Source organism: Dendroctonus ponderosae, unplaced genomic scaffold (genome assembly GCF_020466585.1).
Source record: "Dendroctonus ponderosae isolate FM_Combo_2020 unplaced genomic scaffold, Dpon_F_20191213v2 Dpon_F_20191213_1, whole genome shotgun sequence".
Lineage (NCBI taxonomy): Eukaryota > Metazoa > Arthropoda > Insecta > Coleoptera > Curculionidae > Dendroctonus > Dendroctonus ponderosae.
This window is the reverse complement of record NW_026017110.1, coordinates 20,636,274-20,652,334: the sequence shown is the minus strand read 5'-3', so window position 1 is coordinate 20,652,334 and position 16,061 is coordinate 20,636,274. Positions and strand designations below refer to the sequence as shown.

Below are 16,061 nucleotides of genomic sequence, written 5' to 3'. Positions count from 1 at the left end.
TATATAGGGTATTTCATTTAGAAAAACACAACTTTGATACTTTTGGGGCTTTTGGGACACTCTGTACATTACAAAAATATTTTTAAAATGTGCACTAGATAGGCTTCTGTGGATTCATCAAATAATACTTTGCAAAAAACAAACGGGCTAGCCGCAAACGTCCGTGCCGTATAGCGTGAATAACCCTGTATACTCGTTTTTACAACCGTTTTTAGCCACCATCTTGAGACAAATTCTACAGCTCGTTCGTACCACTGTGCAATCATAGTTTCCTACATTAAACTAATAATGTTGGCGACAATGTGATGATTAATGTCCATTGTCCATACTGTTTGGTTGGTAACATGGTAATCACCTGACAGTGTTTTGATGATAAGTATAATATTTAAACTGAGTTCTCTGACTGAGTAATGAAATAGTTGTTATTGTTGTATTTGTGTTGCTTGTTCAACAGTAACAGATTACAGAGTTTCTAGATTTTCAACCAATTGAATACTATTATTAAGTAGGTCGATTTTATTGCCGGCATGGCTCGACTAAAGGTTTTCTTGATTATTTGTTTCATTGCAACCATTACTTGTGAAAATTTAGTAAGGTAGGTAATTTTAATATCCGAAATTGGGTTTAAGAAAAATTACACTGTTTTAAATTGCTAAGGAAAGTAATTTGCGTTAGGTTCGACGGGTATCAAGTAAAAATAGGTGTGCTTTTGCTTCGCAGTAAATGCTTCGTTATTTAGACCCGTTTGCTACACTTTTTAACAAGTCTAGACTGAAATATTTTGTTATGATCGATATGTGCGGACCAAGAAGAAACGCTAAGTTCCCCGAAGAAGAAAGCACGACTTGTGAAGACAACGATCAAATGAAATTTGCAGTTATATTTTCCTCCTGTCTTCGCATTCCACTTCTAATGTTAATGTCGTCCGCATTTTCTTCAATACCGTTATTTGCGCCCAAAGCAACGTTCCAAACCCTCTTTCATTTTTCGAATTCATTCTGCAATTCGATAAGCAGGGCTCTATTCCATACCCTTTATCTGTCAGGAGCAAAGGTCGTGTATGACAAAGGATAACAGCGCAAATATCAGACCTTTTCCATATTTTACTAGCATAGATAGACGAGTAGAACGGTAGAACCGGGCCGTTGTACTTTTACTTTTGCAAATTCTTCTTGACCCTCGCATGTTATTGGTACGTATATTGATACGTACCAGTACGCATCAATATACGCTGTTTTGCTAACTCGGATCAGCAATATACAGCAAAAACACTTATTTTCTGGAACGGCGATAATGCACCATCTCGCCTCGTTTTCCACACCAGAGAAATGGTTGGATAACCAATGCATGTTTGCTTCATTGAAACGAATTTAAAGAACCTATAAATGTATTTTTCATAGTTTTTGCCAAAAAATAACACACAAGAAGATGAGATGTAAGTGTAAGTCTTTTGCGAATCTCATTGCTGGTAGTTTGATTAATAACTCAGGGGCAAATAAGTAGAGTAATTAATAAATGTAAGTATAGTTATATTTTGTAAATGTCTGTTACCCATTTATTTGCAGAGTACCTCTTACAAAAGGAAAGTCTCCTAAAAATATACTGAGGGAAGTTGGTACTCATGTACAACAAGTTAAGCTGAGATATGCAAGTGGTGCAGAACCTGTTCCAGAACCACTTTCGAATTATTTGGATGTAAGTTCCATAATTGAATTTTTTATCGACTTCTTAAAATATTTACTTGTTTTATGATTGTTTTATCATCTTACTACCATAATTCATATCTACCTAACTTACCTAGCTGTCATGTATAACCAAATAACTGGATCCCATGCAATGTAATCGCTGATTTTTATGTGGTTTGGATGGAAGGTTACATTCTAAACAAGTTTTATTTTATTTTTATTGGTCTTGCTTGATCTTTTATATTCATTGTCTCTGAGGGGTCAATCTCGCAGAAAATGTTTTTCTAGTTTGTATTATTATTATCAAAATTGAAAAAGTCGACTTTCTGGGAACCTAATTAAGAAGTAGGCTCCAGTTTAGACGCAATGCAATATATAAATACCTTTTTGAGACTTCTCCAACTACTTATGAATTAAATTTTCTGTCAAACACTTTTGCTTGCGTCTTAAGAATTCCTTCTTCGCTCGTGATTCATTGCTGATCTAAGTCGGTCCTGGATATTACTCCAGAGATAGTCATCTGTAATAAAAATTATATTTTTAATGCTAATAACATTAAATAAATTTTCCCCCGCACTCTGTATAATTGCATCTACAACTTAAAGAGTGTAACTTGATTGAATACTGGTGGTGTAAGCAATGATAAAATATTAGATATAAAAAAAATTTCTGTTAGAACTTTAGTTTTCGGGTAATTGAAAGAACGTTTATTTTTAGACATGTTATTCTTCAACACCTTATCTTCACTAACTACTTCACGGTGTAAAAAAAAACTTTACAAAACTATAGAAATTAAATAAAGTTTAACATATTTATTTATTGTTTAAACACTATCAGCGATCATACAAAGCAATGTGGTTTATTTTTAGGCTCAATATTTCGGGGCTATTTCGATTGGCACACCGCCACAAAAGTTTGTTGTTGTCTTCGACACGGGATCTTCAAATCTTTGGGTGCCTTCCAAAAAATGCTCCTTTACCAACATTGCCTGTTGTAAGTATTGTAAACCATTATGAATCGAAAAAATTTAATTGAGTGGAGAGCATATTCATTTATACCTTTTAAGTTACGACGCAAAAATAAATACTAGTCTAATTAATAATATCACATAATTAATAATTAATTTCGGCACGGCATTTATGCAGGTAGTTTTTAGACAATTTTTCAGTTCGCAGTGAACTTGTAAGTGTAATACATATTTCGAATGTATTTAAATGCTTTTAGAAACTTAACTGCTGCAGCGATATCTAAATTCTTTAAATAAACACGTTGTTTTCTGCAAAATTCTTGATCGTTGACCTGCCAGCAGTGATAAGAAGCTTAGCTCAGTGTGAATGAGATTGATGGTCGGAAGACAATATTTAAAGTTGATAAGTATCAACTAATAACTAGTACATGTTGGAAACATTGTATAAAACCTAAATAAAAAAAATACATTTGTAGCAATTAGGGAAACTCAATGAGAACTTAAATAGTTGTTGGATTACTAAATCTTATTTCATATTCTTTTTGAGGCATACTGTATATCGAATAATTTTACAGTGCTTCATAACAAATACGATTCTTCTAAATCGTCCACTTACAAAGAAAATGGCACGGAGTTTGCAATTCGTTACGGATCTGGAAGTCTTTCAGGATTTCTGTCTACTGACGTCGTGGGGGTAAGCATTTAAAAAAATTATTAAATCATAAACCCACTATGTCTATGTATATTCTGCTTCACTTGATGTTGATGATTCATTTCTAAAGTGTTGTCGATTTTTATCAAAAGTAGTTGTCTTGTTGTCCAGCATGAGTGATTTTCCGACGAAATGTGAGAAAATAATCATTTTGCATGTGACCTCGAGATTAAATGATGATTCACTTTCATGAATTACTGTTTTCGTAACGAAGAAATATGCACGAACCTTGTTTATCGCAAAAAAAAATATGTTCGACGACTTAGAGAAAAGCACGACTTTTCTGCGTTATCGTGTGAGTTTGGACGATTTGTAAAACGCAAAATTAATATAATAATATATTTAAAAAGAAATTTAACAAGTCAATAAAACACTTAGTTACAAAGTTAAAACACTGCTGGTTAAGCCAGCGCACATCCAAAAAATAAACTCACCAAATTAATGGATGTATTCAAATATAGCGTTTAAGGTAGTTCAATATAAATTACGAAATTTCTAAATATTTGTTCACTGTGCATAAAGGCACAATCCACATTCTTCTAAAAGGGCCATAAATCTAAGGTAACACTTTTTTGCAATACTTTAGGTTTCGGATATAAATGTAAAAGGCCAGACCTTTGCTGAAGCCTTAAGTGAACCTGGATTAGCCTTTGTAGCAGCGAAGTTCGATGGAATTCTTGGGTTGGCTTATTCACGAATTTCCGTCGATGGAGTCGTTCCATTGTTCTACAATATGGTAAATCAAGGCATAGTTTCCCAAGCAGTGTTCAGTTTCTACCTTAACAGGTAAATTCACAGCGCCCTGAAAACTTGCATTTTAAATGCTAATTTGATTTTATGAACAAAATTTAGAAACCCTGATGGCAAGGTTGGAGGTGAACTCATTTTTGGCGGATCTGATCCTAATTACTACAGTGGAAACTTCACGTACTTGCCGGTTGATCGTCAGGCTTACTGGCAGTTTAAAATGGATGAAGTGATAGTGGGCCAAAAAACATTCTGCAAAGGTGGATGTGAAGCCATTGCCGACACAGGTAACAATTTCAAATTCAAGCCAAAAACACAAACTATGAACAGTTAATGTAATGTTTAAAATATTATCTTAAGGCTCAGTTGCAGCTAAGTATCAATTTTGTCACACTTAGATATTCTACTGAAATCTACTATTACTTTTCGACACATTTCTTCGAAAGTTGTAAAACTATAGGGATGACTTGATGCATATGTTTTATCTTGAAAAAAATGTTTAATAAATAGCACAATGGCATGCAGACATTACAAGTTGTTCGTTTCATAATTGTCTATGGGAATTTTGAATGGTTGAACTCTTATTTCAATTGTTTAGGCACCAGTTTGATTGCGGGTCCCGTAGACGAAGTAAAAGCTCTTAATGAAGCAATTGGCGCAACTCCTCTTGTTGGTGGAGAATACGCGGTTGATTGCAGCCTCATTCCTAACTTGCCCGCAATCAAGTTTATCCTTGGCGGTAATACTTTCGTATTGGAAGGCAAAGATTACGTTTTAGCGGTAAGTATTCACAGTTCTTATTTTATTAGATTTAAGAGATTTGAATTGGAAAATAATTACATATATAATATTGCAGGAAAGTGCAATGGGTAAGACAGTGTGTTTATCTGGATTTTTCGGTATAGACATTCCCCCACCGAACGGCCCATTGTGGATTCTAGGAGACGTATTCATTGGAAAGTACTATACTGAATTTGATGCTCAAAATAATAGAGTGGGTTTTGCCATTAGTAAGTAAGTTGATTGATTAGTCTTATCCTTATCCCAAATGTTATCAGTAGGCGACATCTTGCTGCAAATGACAAACGCAAGCAACTATATTTTATGTAAAAACACTTAGTGATATTAGGGATGTAGAAAAAATGTCAAGAGCTTCTGGAAAAATAAAGAAACTGCTTTTTCCTTTTTATTTGTAACCTTTATGAAGTTAGACATTAAAAAAGGATCTATCAAGATTTTGGATTTGGGACTTGAAGTGAATGAATTAAATACTTTGTTCAAATCTTGGATTCAAGACTTTTCCACATACCTCAGCCTCAAACGGATGAAGATCGTTTGTGAAATTAACTTGTCTGTTAATGTAATAATCTGTAAACGTAACCGAAAAAGACAAGTTCAGAATAAGTTTACAACGAAATACGATTATTATTATAGGAAACGAAATGGAGAAGAGATTGTTAACGACAATGGAAACCGATTAATTACGGTATGCGAGCAACTAATCTTAAAAGTTCAAAATGGCTTTTTCCAACAGGGAAATACACATGTACCAAACCCTCAGAAAATCTCAAATCAGTAATTGACTATCTTATTACCAAACAAAATCCAACATGCGGAACCGACGAATGCACTTTCAGGCGAAAACCCAAATGAAGACTATGATTGCATTACATCAAACCGCAAAAGCAGCACTAGGTTTAGTAGAAGAAAAATCGAGGAGGAGAAAACCATATTGGTGGAATGCTGAGATTGAGAGAGAAATTGAGGAAAAGAGAAAACGGTATCACATTTACTTATCTCAAAAAACAGAGAATGCCATTCAAAATTACAAGAGCGCACAAACAAAGGTAAGAAGAATGCTTAGTGACAAGAAAAATAAAGCATGGGCCCAAAATTGGACGATAAAATCAATTAGAAAGTAGAAGAACCAGAGGTATAATTTCGCCAATATCAGACAAAGAATGGGATGCACACTTTAAAAAACTTTTAATGAGAAAACGAGTGGAATCTCAAGATTTGAAATGTATTCAAAAGTTCTCATGACCTTATAGCTTACATATAACATGAATTTCATATACGATTATTTATTGATATACTTATTAGATAAAAGTTCAAAAGCAGTTGAACAATATCTTAAGTGAGATATATTTATTTAAAGCACTCGCGTGGTTTGCTTTGTGAATGATTGTTTCACAATTCTAGGTGCATTATTTGACTGTCTGGATTTCCAATTCGACAAATATTCCCACATAACTTTGTTACTTCGGACACAATAGTTAAGATATGATGATACTTAAGATAATCAATTTAAGTGGTCTAGATGACATCAAACTCCATGTATGGACAATCTTTGTACAAACTTCACTAGCTTATTTGAATCATGAAAGCGATCTACGTTTCGGTTGTTTTGTGTGCTCTAATTTGGGCAGCCAGTTCTGCGAAACTCCTAAGGTAAACCAGCAAAATTCATCAAATAAGCTCCAATTTTGAAGTACCCAATATAATATTTTTAGAGTTCCTCTCACTAAGGGAATAACGCCGAGGAGGTCGCTTCGAAATGTGGCCCTTCATCTAGAGGATATGAAGAAAAGATATCGTGTTGGTGGTGTTCCAGAGCCGTTGACTAACTATCTAGATGTAAGATTGAACATTTTCTCAATTTTTCAATTTAAATGCTGTAATAGTTAGGCTTGAAATCATACATGTTTTATTTTTAAACGTCCAATTAGAGGAGCTCCTGAGGATAACTAAACTAGTATGAACTACCTAAATAGTTCAATAAAAGTCAAGTAATGATCTGTTAAAATAGTAGCGATAGAGAAAAATTCTGCACGATTGATAAGAGGGTTTTATTGAATGTATTTATACTTTCATTAGTTGCATCGCATCATGCATTGTAAATTACATTTTCCTTTAGGCTCAATATTACGGAGAAATTAGCATTGGAACTCCTCCACAAACATTTGATGTTATCTTTGATACAGGATCATCTAATCTCTGGGTGCCATCTGCAAAATGCAGTATTCTCAATGTAGCTTGCTGTAAGTAGATACTGGCTTATGTTCAGAAAACGTTTTCTTTAACAATCACTGTTAATGCACCAATATTATCTAGTGTTACATAAGAAATATTACTCAGAAAAATCATCAACTTACGTAAAAAATGATACTGAATTTTCGATCTCCTATGGGTCTGGCAGTCTTTCAGGAATATTGTCTGTTGATTCTATAGCGGTAAGTTAAAGAAAAACAATCAAATCTTAAAATATTTACAACGTTCCTTGATCATTTCCAGATTGGATCAGCTATTGTTACTTCTCAAACTTTTGCCGAAGCGACAAACGAACCGGGAATAGCTTTTATTGCAGGAAAATTTGATGGCATCCTTGGACTTGCCTATCCAAGCATATCAGTAGACGGCGTTTTGCCGGTCTTTTATAATATGATCAACCAAAAACTTGTTGAGCAACCGGTCTTCAGCTTCTACCTTAATAGGTAACAAAACCAAAGGCTATAATTGATTTTTTACCTTGTGCAACACATTTTTTAAAAGTGAGAATGAATAGAGTGACGGTATAAGATGTAGAGTATCACATTTTAAAATATAGAAAAACACCGGTTTTTTGAGCCACGTAGAATCCCAAAACTGAAACTACAAAAACTATGTTAAAAGGAAGTACCCACAACAGTTCATTTCACATAAGATAAATTTAGTTCCCTAAGAGGAGTATTTTTTTAGGGATGCAGATGGTAACGTAGGTGGTGAAATATTGTTTGGCGGTTCCGATTCAGACTATTATGAAGGAGAATTTACATACTTGAATGTTGATAGACAAGCATATTGGCAGGTCAAAATGGATAGTGTTAAAGTAAATTCAAGTACTTTTTGCGATGGTGGATGCGAAGCCATTGTTGATACTGGTAAGCCATTGATGAAAAATCGCTTGTATATTTTTTATACGCTTGCGATTTATCGCTTTAAAATTATTTCCTGTAGACTATTTATGGAATAAAGCTAGTTATCCTGAAAAAGTTCAATGAAACAAATATGTCGGTCTTTCTGTAGCCAAAAATATTATGGATCTTACCCTCTATAATCTTAAATTTTAACCCTCAAATCAAATCTTGTGAACTTTAAGAATACTTAAAAAGTGTTCTTAGAGTGTGATTCATCTGCGATTTTTTATTTTGAACACAAAAACCCCCCTTCTTAATATAGTTCTATCGACAAGTGAATTTTTTATCAACTTTAAGGTACTAGTTTGCTTACGGGACCATCGGCAGAAATTAAAGCGCTTAATAAAATCATCGGAGCCGTGGAACTCCTTGCAGGTGAATATTTCATCGACTGCAATAAAATTCCCACCCTGCCCCCGATAAACTTTGTACTGGGAGGCAAATCCTTTACCCTCGAAGGATCAGACTATATTTTGGAGGTGAGTTCATAGTTAAAAGCCATATATTATCAAATAGTTGATCGAATTATTCTCTTTAGGTCGACACTGGTTTGGGAATTAATGAATGCATTTCTGGATTCATGGGTTTGGATGTGGAGGCACCAGCCGGTCCTCTCTGGATTTTAGGGGATGTGTTTATTGGAAAGTACTACACCGAATTCGACGTGGGCAATAACAGAGTGGGATTTGCTCAATCGAAAAATAGTGCTAACTGATTTTTGTAATTTGCCTTGAAAAAATAAATTTTTCGTGTTCATGATGCTCATGATCAGTTTTGTCAAATATCGGCTGCGTTTCCATTTACATGATATTTGATTTAAATGTTCCCTTAACTATTACCTTTTAATGTGCTTACTTATTGCGATAAAATGGCTAATAAGTAAATGAAAGAGTTCGGAGTCAACTTGAGCGAGATTTAAAGAGTATTTCACTAAACTTTTAAGGAAAATGTGAATTTAAACCCAAACAACTTTTCTATTTTACGGTATTGGCAGCGATTTTCCTGCTTCATGTTTTTATGTAATCTTGTAAAAAATCCGAAAATTGTAATGTTCGTTTCCTTTGTAGATTTGAAAAATATTTCTTTTTTTAGTTCTTATCGGTTTCAGGAAATTTAAAAATCAGCCGAAGCGAGAGTTTAGTATGTATCGCAAAAATTTTAATTGACTGAAATTGCAAAATATCAAAAACTCTATTTTCTCGAGTTAAAAAACGGGTTTTCACCAAAATCGCATTAAAACATCTCAGACAAATTGCAAAAATCAACGAACTATAACTATAGCTAAGCAGAAGAAACCGAATAAGTTATTTTAATCTAAATTATCTCAATTAGAAAAAAAGGTTCAGTGCGCTTAGAAAGATGTAGTGAGGCCCAAAATTAAACGATGTCTTATATTCAATTTAAAAACTTAAAACTGAAAAAAAATCTGGTGAGTACAGAACCAGCTTGTACTGGTTCTGTAACATAAAATACAGATATTAGCTTTAATGCTTTTTTTAAGATAACAACGTGTTTTATTTGCGTGAAAAACAATGTAAGCAATCTTTTATACATATCTGAAACACGAATGATCTTGCATATACAAGGTGAGTCAGTTTATAAGTTAATAGTAGCAGAGCTGAAAACATTGATCAAAAAATGCTATTAAAAAAAAGTTTTATAAATAGATCATGAGAAACTGAATTTTTGCAAAACAGGGTGTTCAACATAAATTTAAGGTACTGTTTAAAGGTCGATAGGTCTCCCGATGTTTTCCCCTTTTTCGAAACAACGTTTTAAATGCATATCAATATAAAACTAAATTAAATGAACGGAAATAAGAAAAGCCTTCCATTAAATGTATGACTTTTGAATTTCAATATATGAATTATTACGTAACTTTGAGTACAACCAATGAACAAAAGTCAGCTTTTTACTCGACTGAAAATATTTTTACATTTTTCGACTTAAGGTTAGATTGATTCTTTAAGCGCTGCAGCTATGAAATAACTCTCAAAAAGGGCCTGTTAGAATAAACAAATCGAAATGTACATTTTCATATAAATTGAACTTTGAAAAATAATATAAAGTATATAAATTAAAAACTGTTGGTTTTCTGATTTCCTATAAAGTAGCTTTCAATCGGCATTCAGAAATAGCGAATGGCTTGAAGCAGGAAAAACCATTAAAATATAACGTGATGAAATGGCTTATTCTTTCCACATTACATTTTTAAATGATACTTAAACATCTAGAACCAGCAGGTGGTGTGATTTGTATAAATGGTGCAAATAATAATATTTTTTTACGATACCAGCAATTGTATATAATACAATTTTTGATAAAACGGCGCACTTCACTAGTTAAGAGTAGATTATTAAAATGCTTTCAGTTCGGTCTTTTTTAGTGCTTTGTTCAATTTCTGCAATAGCCAGTGAACATTTAGCCAGGTAGAGCGTTACAATTTGCTATTATTTAATATTCTTGGTTTTGTTTTACTTTATTGCTGTGATTTTCAATAAACTTTCAGAATACCTCTACTAAAGAAATCATCCCGCGTCAACATAATCCATCATCAAAAACAACTCCAACAAGCACTTTTCAGATCACAAGAAAACGGTGGAAGAGAAATATTATGGAATTACGATTACGTGAGTTATTAAATCAAAGAAATACAGTAAGTAAAGGGCCAATAATAAGCAAAAACTTAATTCCAGCTATATTTAGGAAATATTACCATAGGCACACCACCTCAGCCGTTTATAGTGCTGTTTGATACCGGTTCTTCTCTTCTTTGGGTGCCGTCAAAACGTAGTTCGCTGGCCCGTAATTCCGGTACATATTTTATACATTTACATAAGTCCCTATTAATTATTCCCCTTTTAGCAATACATAAATACGACCATTCAAAGTCTTCTACTTATAAAAAGAATGGTACCGAGTTCGTTATCTCTTATGTATCTGGAGATGTAAATGGAGTTCTATCGAATGACGTAGCTAATGTAAGTTTTGTAGATTGCTTTTCCAAGATTAAGAATGAACTGAAAACAGTTATGTAATTTTAGGTCGCTGGGTTAACTGCAAGTGGACAAACATTTGGAGAAGTTTTAGATTTGAGTCATTTACCGCCTGATATACACTTTGACGGTATTCTGGGATTGGGCTACCCTGCTTTGGAAAGTTCTAGAGTTATGCCATTTTTTAACAATTTAATTGATCAGGGAGTTGTACCGGAACCGGTATTTAGTTTCTATTTGAATAGGTATGATACAACCCTATAGGCCCAAAAAACTCACCAGTTTCACATCTGCAACTACTTTGGCTGTGGTTTACTTCCTCCAATTCTATTCTATATAGTTTCACATAATCGCAATACATTTTCCACGATATAAAGCAAATGATAGACGTTTACATTTGAATAAGTTCAAGAAGTTTTTGGGGAGATGGCTAGTGAGAAATGAAAGCTTCATTTTCACTATTTGATTTATAATTAATTGGGTGCATTCATTCTAGAATGCCCTTCTTGCATAGCTTAATGCACCTTTATAACATCAAATACTTTTTTATACAAACTACGCAAATACGTATTAATTATATCATGATCTTCTATCTGCATTACACTCTTATATTCACATTTGGGCCACAGCATTATTCCTCAGTTAGTAAATAAGGTTTGCTCTTCGAGGTACTTTGTTGCCTAACGCTGCTAGTCTTTCTTATCTCAGCCTTTTATGTTAAATTAGTATCAATAATGCGTTTATTTCATATTATTGAGATGTCCTGTCGTGTTTATCAGCTCGTTGCCTCAATTACGTTAATGATTCAACTGTTTCATTTTTTATCGTTTTGCCTCTAGCTAAACATGCTCAAAAGCGGGTGTTTTTTTCAATCTAAATTAGCTGAAAAATTTAGCCGCATTTAACGTAAATTACCTACAGTTGCCAAAGGTGTTTAAGCTTAATTACCATTGTTTAATGTTATTGTTTCTATTTTAAAATCGTTGATACATTTAATATTTTATATTAACTCGAGCAACGAATTGCAATTTAAATTACCGTCGAAAGAACCTGTTCCAGCTTTGTTACCACTGATATTACCGTTTCGTATGAATAATATGATTTCGATAATAAGTTTAGATATTTGTTTCAGAGACGAAAATGGTACAGTGGGAGGAGAACTCATTTTGGGTGGATCTGATCCTAACTACTACACTGGAAACTTTACTTACGTTCCAGTTGTACGTCGCGCATATTGGGAAATTAAATTAGACAATGTTAAAGTGCGCAATAAATCGTTATTACCATATGGGGGTTCAGTAGTAATTGATACAGGTAAGAACAGTGAACAGAACTCGGAGCAGTAAAACAATGCGCAAATTGTTACTTATTAAAAAAGACGTTTTCAAGCAATTTGCTAAGCAAGAACGCAAAAACGCAGCTGACGATCAGAGACAAATACAATTATTATAGTATCTGAAAACTGACCAAAAATTAAGACCAAAGCAATGAAACGAAAGAAAGTCACTCAAGTTCCCATTTGTAGACGAGAAACCAGCAAAACGAACAACCGAAAAAATTGTGGTCCCTTTTGAAAGTATTATTTCATACATTTAATAACTTCAATAATTTCAGGATCTAATGCAATGTCGGGTCCGATATCACCAGTATTTGCTCTACACGAATCCCTCGGGTTTACTTGGCTTCCTGATTATGGCTTTGTAATTGAATGCGAAATAATTTCAAAATTACCACCTATCAATTTCGTTCTATCCGGAAAGGACTTTCCTTTGAAGTTTGGTGATTATACACAAAAAGCGGTACGTATATTTGGAGAATCAACCTATCAAAGCAACAGCTCTAATAATTAAAAAATAAAACAGACAAATTTTATTTTCTAGATGACAACTGATGGACCCATATGCCTTTCTCTAATATTTCCTGACATCTATTCGGAATTCTGGCTACTAGGAGAGATGTTTGTTGGAAGATATTACACGGAGTTTGATTTTGGAAATAACCGAATAGGTTTTGCTAACGCCAAACAATAGTAGACAATGAAACAATAACATAATAAAATTTATAACTTGAAAGAATTCGCCCAGACCTTTTTTCCCATATAGTATAAGTATCAATAGAATAACGATATCCTAATAATTGTACATAACGATTAGGACATTAAAATCCTAGAAGTACGGTTATTTGGAATTACAAAAAAAAACCATTTTATATGTTTAGGTACAAAAGATCACCATAGATACAAAATATATACCATTGAAGTATATGAGAAGATCAAGAAAATTAACATGTTATTTTCTTAAGTCTCATTTGATTAATTCTGGTAATTTGTACAGTGAATTTTTCGTAAATCTTGCGTCAACTATTCAATGAAACTTATTTCTCTTTCTCTAATGTCAATTATCCCAACAAATATTTTCAGTCAAGGACAAAGAGAAGATCATAAATAACCCTAACTATCCCTATCAAAATCCAACAAAATGTAAGAATTTCCCACATGCAATTATTTGTAAACTACTGTTAACAAATGTTCATAATCCATTTCCTTTGCGAGTTGACCAGTCTGATTCCGAGGCATACGTGCAGTTTCCACCAGACAAGAGATTTCTTGTCTTTGGTTTCCACAACTAACGTATTTTCTATGGGGGCAGGTAGTTAACCTTCCGCTCAACCCCCAAGACCTGGAGGACCAGAATGTTCTGTTGAGGTTCATTCCCTTAGCCGAAATGTGCATGCATTGGCCGGAGGTTACGGTTTAGGAGACTGTGGGCATTTCCCAAAGTTTTCCAACGACCTTGTGACCTGTAACCAGATTGGACATGTTGCGGTGGACGCCAGGCATGGGAGCAGTGTCCTAAATGTAAGAAGTCTTAGAGGAGTAGACGGAGATACAGATCATTTTCTGGTAAAAGCCAAACTCCAAATCAGAATATCGAGTCAAAGAAACCAAAAAACTAACCGCACCGCACAATCGAACATAAAGAAGCTACATAATCCAGCAGAACAACAAAAGTACGAAGAACTGGAATAGTAACTCATTGAGAAAGAAAATCGCAAATTGCATGTTGAAGGTCTGGAACTATGTATGTATATTGAACAAACTAGGGCTCGGAATTTTAAAAAATCTGATATTGATTGGTTTATTCGAGTAGTAAAATTATTCGAATACTCGAATATCTAACGAATATTCGAATAATCGAGTATTCGAACAATCGAGTATTCGAATATATTATTATATATACGGAATTCGTTTTCCGTTCACCGTTTTTCAAGAAGAAAAATCGTTTTCTCAAATCATTTTTGGTAACTAGCCGCAACGTATAAAAAAGTGCCTTTGTCGGCACATTAATTGTAACACCACTCAAAAGTTGATGACGCGTATCACCAGAACACAGAGGCGTAATTTTCCATTCATTTACAGGAGAGTAAATATGATTATTTTTATTTGCTTGTAAATATATGGGTATTTGTTTAAATGCTTGTAGAATATGAATAATGTATTTTATAAAAGTATTCAAAGTGCATATAAAGATATTTGCACCTTGTGAGTTTGATAATGTTGGTGTATTCGAGTATTCGTATAATTATGACTACACATAATTATTCGCTTTTTAATATTCGAATATTTGAATTATTCGAGAGCCCTAGAACAAACGATAAAAAAAGGCAGCAGAAAAAAACCATCGGGGCAACCAAAAAGAAAACGACTAGACAAAATCATGGTTTAATGAAGTGTCAACAAAAACTGCAAGAAAGGAAAACTTTTAGAAACGCTTTGATTCAGCACGGTATACCTGAAAACCGAGAAAAATATGCACTCTCGTAAAGGAACCAGGAAGTTCTTGAAAATACCAAAACAAGAATATGAGCGTCGAAAATACGAGATGATCGACAGAAACAGGTCTAAACCAGCTTCTTGGGAATTATATAAGGCAATAAAAATCGAAAAACGAGCATATCAGCCCATGTCGGTCCCGATCTTGAAAAGCGACAATGCAGACATGATAATCAACGAACACGAACGGTTGGAAACATGGAAAAACTACTTTGAAAAGCTGCTAAATATAGAACCCGATGAAAACCCACTGAAAATACATACCACACAGCAGATCTCCCTGTAGACGAACCATCCACAGAAGATATTCGAAAGGCAGTAAAAAAATTAAAGAACTAGAAGGCTCCTGGACCGGATAACAAATCATCAGAACTATTAAAGGACGGAGGTGAATCGTTACACCAATTAATTATTGTAATATAAATAGAGGGGAAATACCAATAAAGTGGCAAGAAAGCATCATCCACAAAAAATCCTGTCCAATATTGGACCTGGTCCTGGCCAATATTGTTCTGAATAGACTAACTCCATACTCAGAGGATGTCCTGGGGGAATATCGGGCAGGTTTCAGGAAATTTAGATCCACTATTGACCGACTTTTTACACTCAGGCAATTACTAGAGAAAGGATGGGAGTTCAACTGTACTGTCCATAATGTATTCATAGGTTTTCGACAATCATACGACAGCATTGAAAGATTCCAAGTGTGGAATGCAATGGCCGAATTCGCAAATTCCAAGAAAACTCATTCAGATGACGAAAGCTTGTATGGAAGACGGAAAACCCAGAGTGCGAATAAATAATAGGCTCTCAGATGAGTTTAAGATGCGTAGCGAATTAAAACAGGAAGATGCTTTGTCGTCTATACTCTTTAATACCGCCCTAGAGAAAGCTACGATGTCAGCAGAAATTCAACAGAACTCCTGACTGCACGAGGCCCCAAGTTATGTTAGCATATGCAGATGACATTGATATCATTGGAGACTACACACCAACAGTAAAAGGTATCTTTAATCGCATAGAAAAAGCTACAATAGAAGTAGGACTCAATATTAACTCAATATTAAGGAAAAGCCCGTGCAGGTTGAGCTACCCATCGGGCGCGTCCCCAGGTGGCGGATAGGGGGAAGGCCGGTCAGATACGTCTGACCGGTTAGCGACGGCCA

The 16,061-nt window shown here is 34.2% G+C and overlaps 5 protein-coding genes across 6 annotated transcripts in view; 4 read left to right on the top strand and 1 right to left on the bottom strand.

The window, feature by feature from the left end:
• The first annotated feature begins 296 nt into the window (after window positions 1-296).
• LOC109533217 (lysosomal aspartic protease) lies at window positions 297-5,298 on the top strand. Its single transcript, XM_048661779.1, has 8 exons — window positions 297-595; window positions 1,566-1,695; window positions 2,555-2,678; window positions 3,228-3,346; window positions 3,951-4,150; window positions 4,217-4,398; window positions 4,710-4,891; window positions 4,968-5,298. The coding sequence occupies exons 1-8, from the start codon at window positions 528-530 to the stop codon at window positions 5,127-5,129; spliced, it is 1,167 nt and encodes a 388-aa protein (XP_048517736.1). The 5' UTR covers window positions 297-527; the 3' UTR covers window positions 5,130-5,298.
• LOC109546334 (PHD and RING finger domain-containing protein 1) overlaps window positions 1,886-16,061 on the bottom strand; it is a 28,678-nt gene continuing 14,502 nt past the window's right edge. Inside the window, exon 10 of the mRNA XM_048661773.1 lies at window positions 1,886-2,205. The gene's annotated coding sequence lies outside the window, so the exon portion shown is untranslated. The remainder of the gene's footprint in view (window positions 2,206-16,061) is intronic.
• Window positions 5,313-6,404, top strand: LOC125502691. 2 transcript variants are annotated; one of them, XM_048661782.1, is made up of 3 exons: window positions 5,313-5,597; window positions 5,749-5,958; window positions 6,314-6,404. In XM_048661782.1, exons 1-3 carry the CDS (start codon window positions 5,313-5,315, stop codon window positions 6,362-6,364), a joined length of 546 nt encoding a protein of 181 aa, XP_048517739.1. In that variant the 3' UTR covers window positions 6,365-6,404. The 2 variants fall into 2 exon arrangements, with proteins under 2 accessions (XP_048517739.1, XP_048517738.1); XM_048661781.1 differs by lacking the exon at window positions 6,314-6,404 and having other exon boundaries at window positions 5,749-6,234.
• LOC109533218 (lysosomal aspartic protease-like) lies at window positions 6,376-8,826 on the top strand. The gene is made up of 8 exons (XM_048661778.1): window positions 6,376-6,562; window positions 6,625-6,748; window positions 7,029-7,152; window positions 7,226-7,344; window positions 7,406-7,605; window positions 7,850-8,031; window positions 8,365-8,546; window positions 8,606-8,826. Exons 1-8 carry the CDS (start codon window positions 6,492-6,494, stop codon window positions 8,780-8,782), a joined length of 1,179 nt encoding a protein of 392 aa, XP_048517735.1. The 5' UTR covers window positions 6,376-6,491; the 3' UTR covers window positions 8,783-8,826.
• LOC109533216 (lysosomal aspartic protease-like) lies at window positions 10,269-13,138 on the top strand. The gene is made up of 8 exons (XM_048661780.1): window positions 10,269-10,496; window positions 10,577-10,697; window positions 10,764-10,881; window positions 10,933-11,048; window positions 11,112-11,308; window positions 12,196-12,377; window positions 12,678-12,862; window positions 12,944-13,138. The coding sequence occupies exons 1-8, from the start codon at window positions 10,429-10,431 to the stop codon at window positions 13,091-13,093; spliced, it is 1,137 nt and encodes a 378-aa protein (XP_048517737.1). The 5' UTR covers window positions 10,269-10,428; the 3' UTR covers window positions 13,094-13,138.

Coding starts and splice junctions, on each gene's coding strand:
- LOC109533217 (XM_048661779.1), top strand. CDS start 528: ATGGCTCGACTAAAGGTTTTCTTGATTATTTGTTTCATTGCAACCATT. Junction 596..1,565: donor ACTTGTGAAAATTTAGTAAG/GTAGGTAATTTT, acceptor ATTTATTTGCAG/AGTACCTCTTACAAAAGGAA. Junction 4,892..4,967: donor GCAAAGATTACGTTTTAGCG/GTAAGTATTCAC, acceptor ATAATATTGCAG/GAAAGTGCAATGGGTAAGAC.
- LOC125502691 (XM_048661781.1), top strand. CDS start 5,313: ATGAAGTTAGACATTAAAAAAGGATCTATCAAGATTTTGGATTTGGGA. Junction 5,598..5,748: donor ATGGAAACCGATTAATTACG/GTATGCGAGCAA, acceptor ATGCACTTTCAG/GCGAAAACCCAAATGAAGAC.
- LOC109533218 (XM_048661778.1), top strand. CDS start 6,492: ATGAAAGCGATCTACGTTTCGGTTGTTTTGTGTGCTCTAATTTGGGCA. Junction 6,749..7,028: donor CGTTGACTAACTATCTAGAT/GTAAGATTGAAC, acceptor ATTTTCCTTTAG/GCTCAATATTACGGAGAAAT. Junction 8,032..8,364: donor CGAAGCCATTGTTGATACTG/GTAAGCCATTGA, acceptor ATCAACTTTAAG/GTACTAGTTTGCTTACGGGA.
- LOC109533216 (XM_048661780.1), top strand. CDS start 10,429: ATGCTTTCAGTTCGGTCTTTTTTAGTGCTTTGTTCAATTTCTGCAATA. Junction 11,049..11,111: donor TATCGAATGACGTAGCTAAT/GTAAGTTTTGTA, acceptor ATGTAATTTTAG/GTCGCTGGGTTAACTGCAAG. Junction 12,863..12,943: donor GTGATTATACACAAAAAGCG/GTACGTATATTT, acceptor TTTATTTTCTAG/ATGACAACTGATGGACCCAT.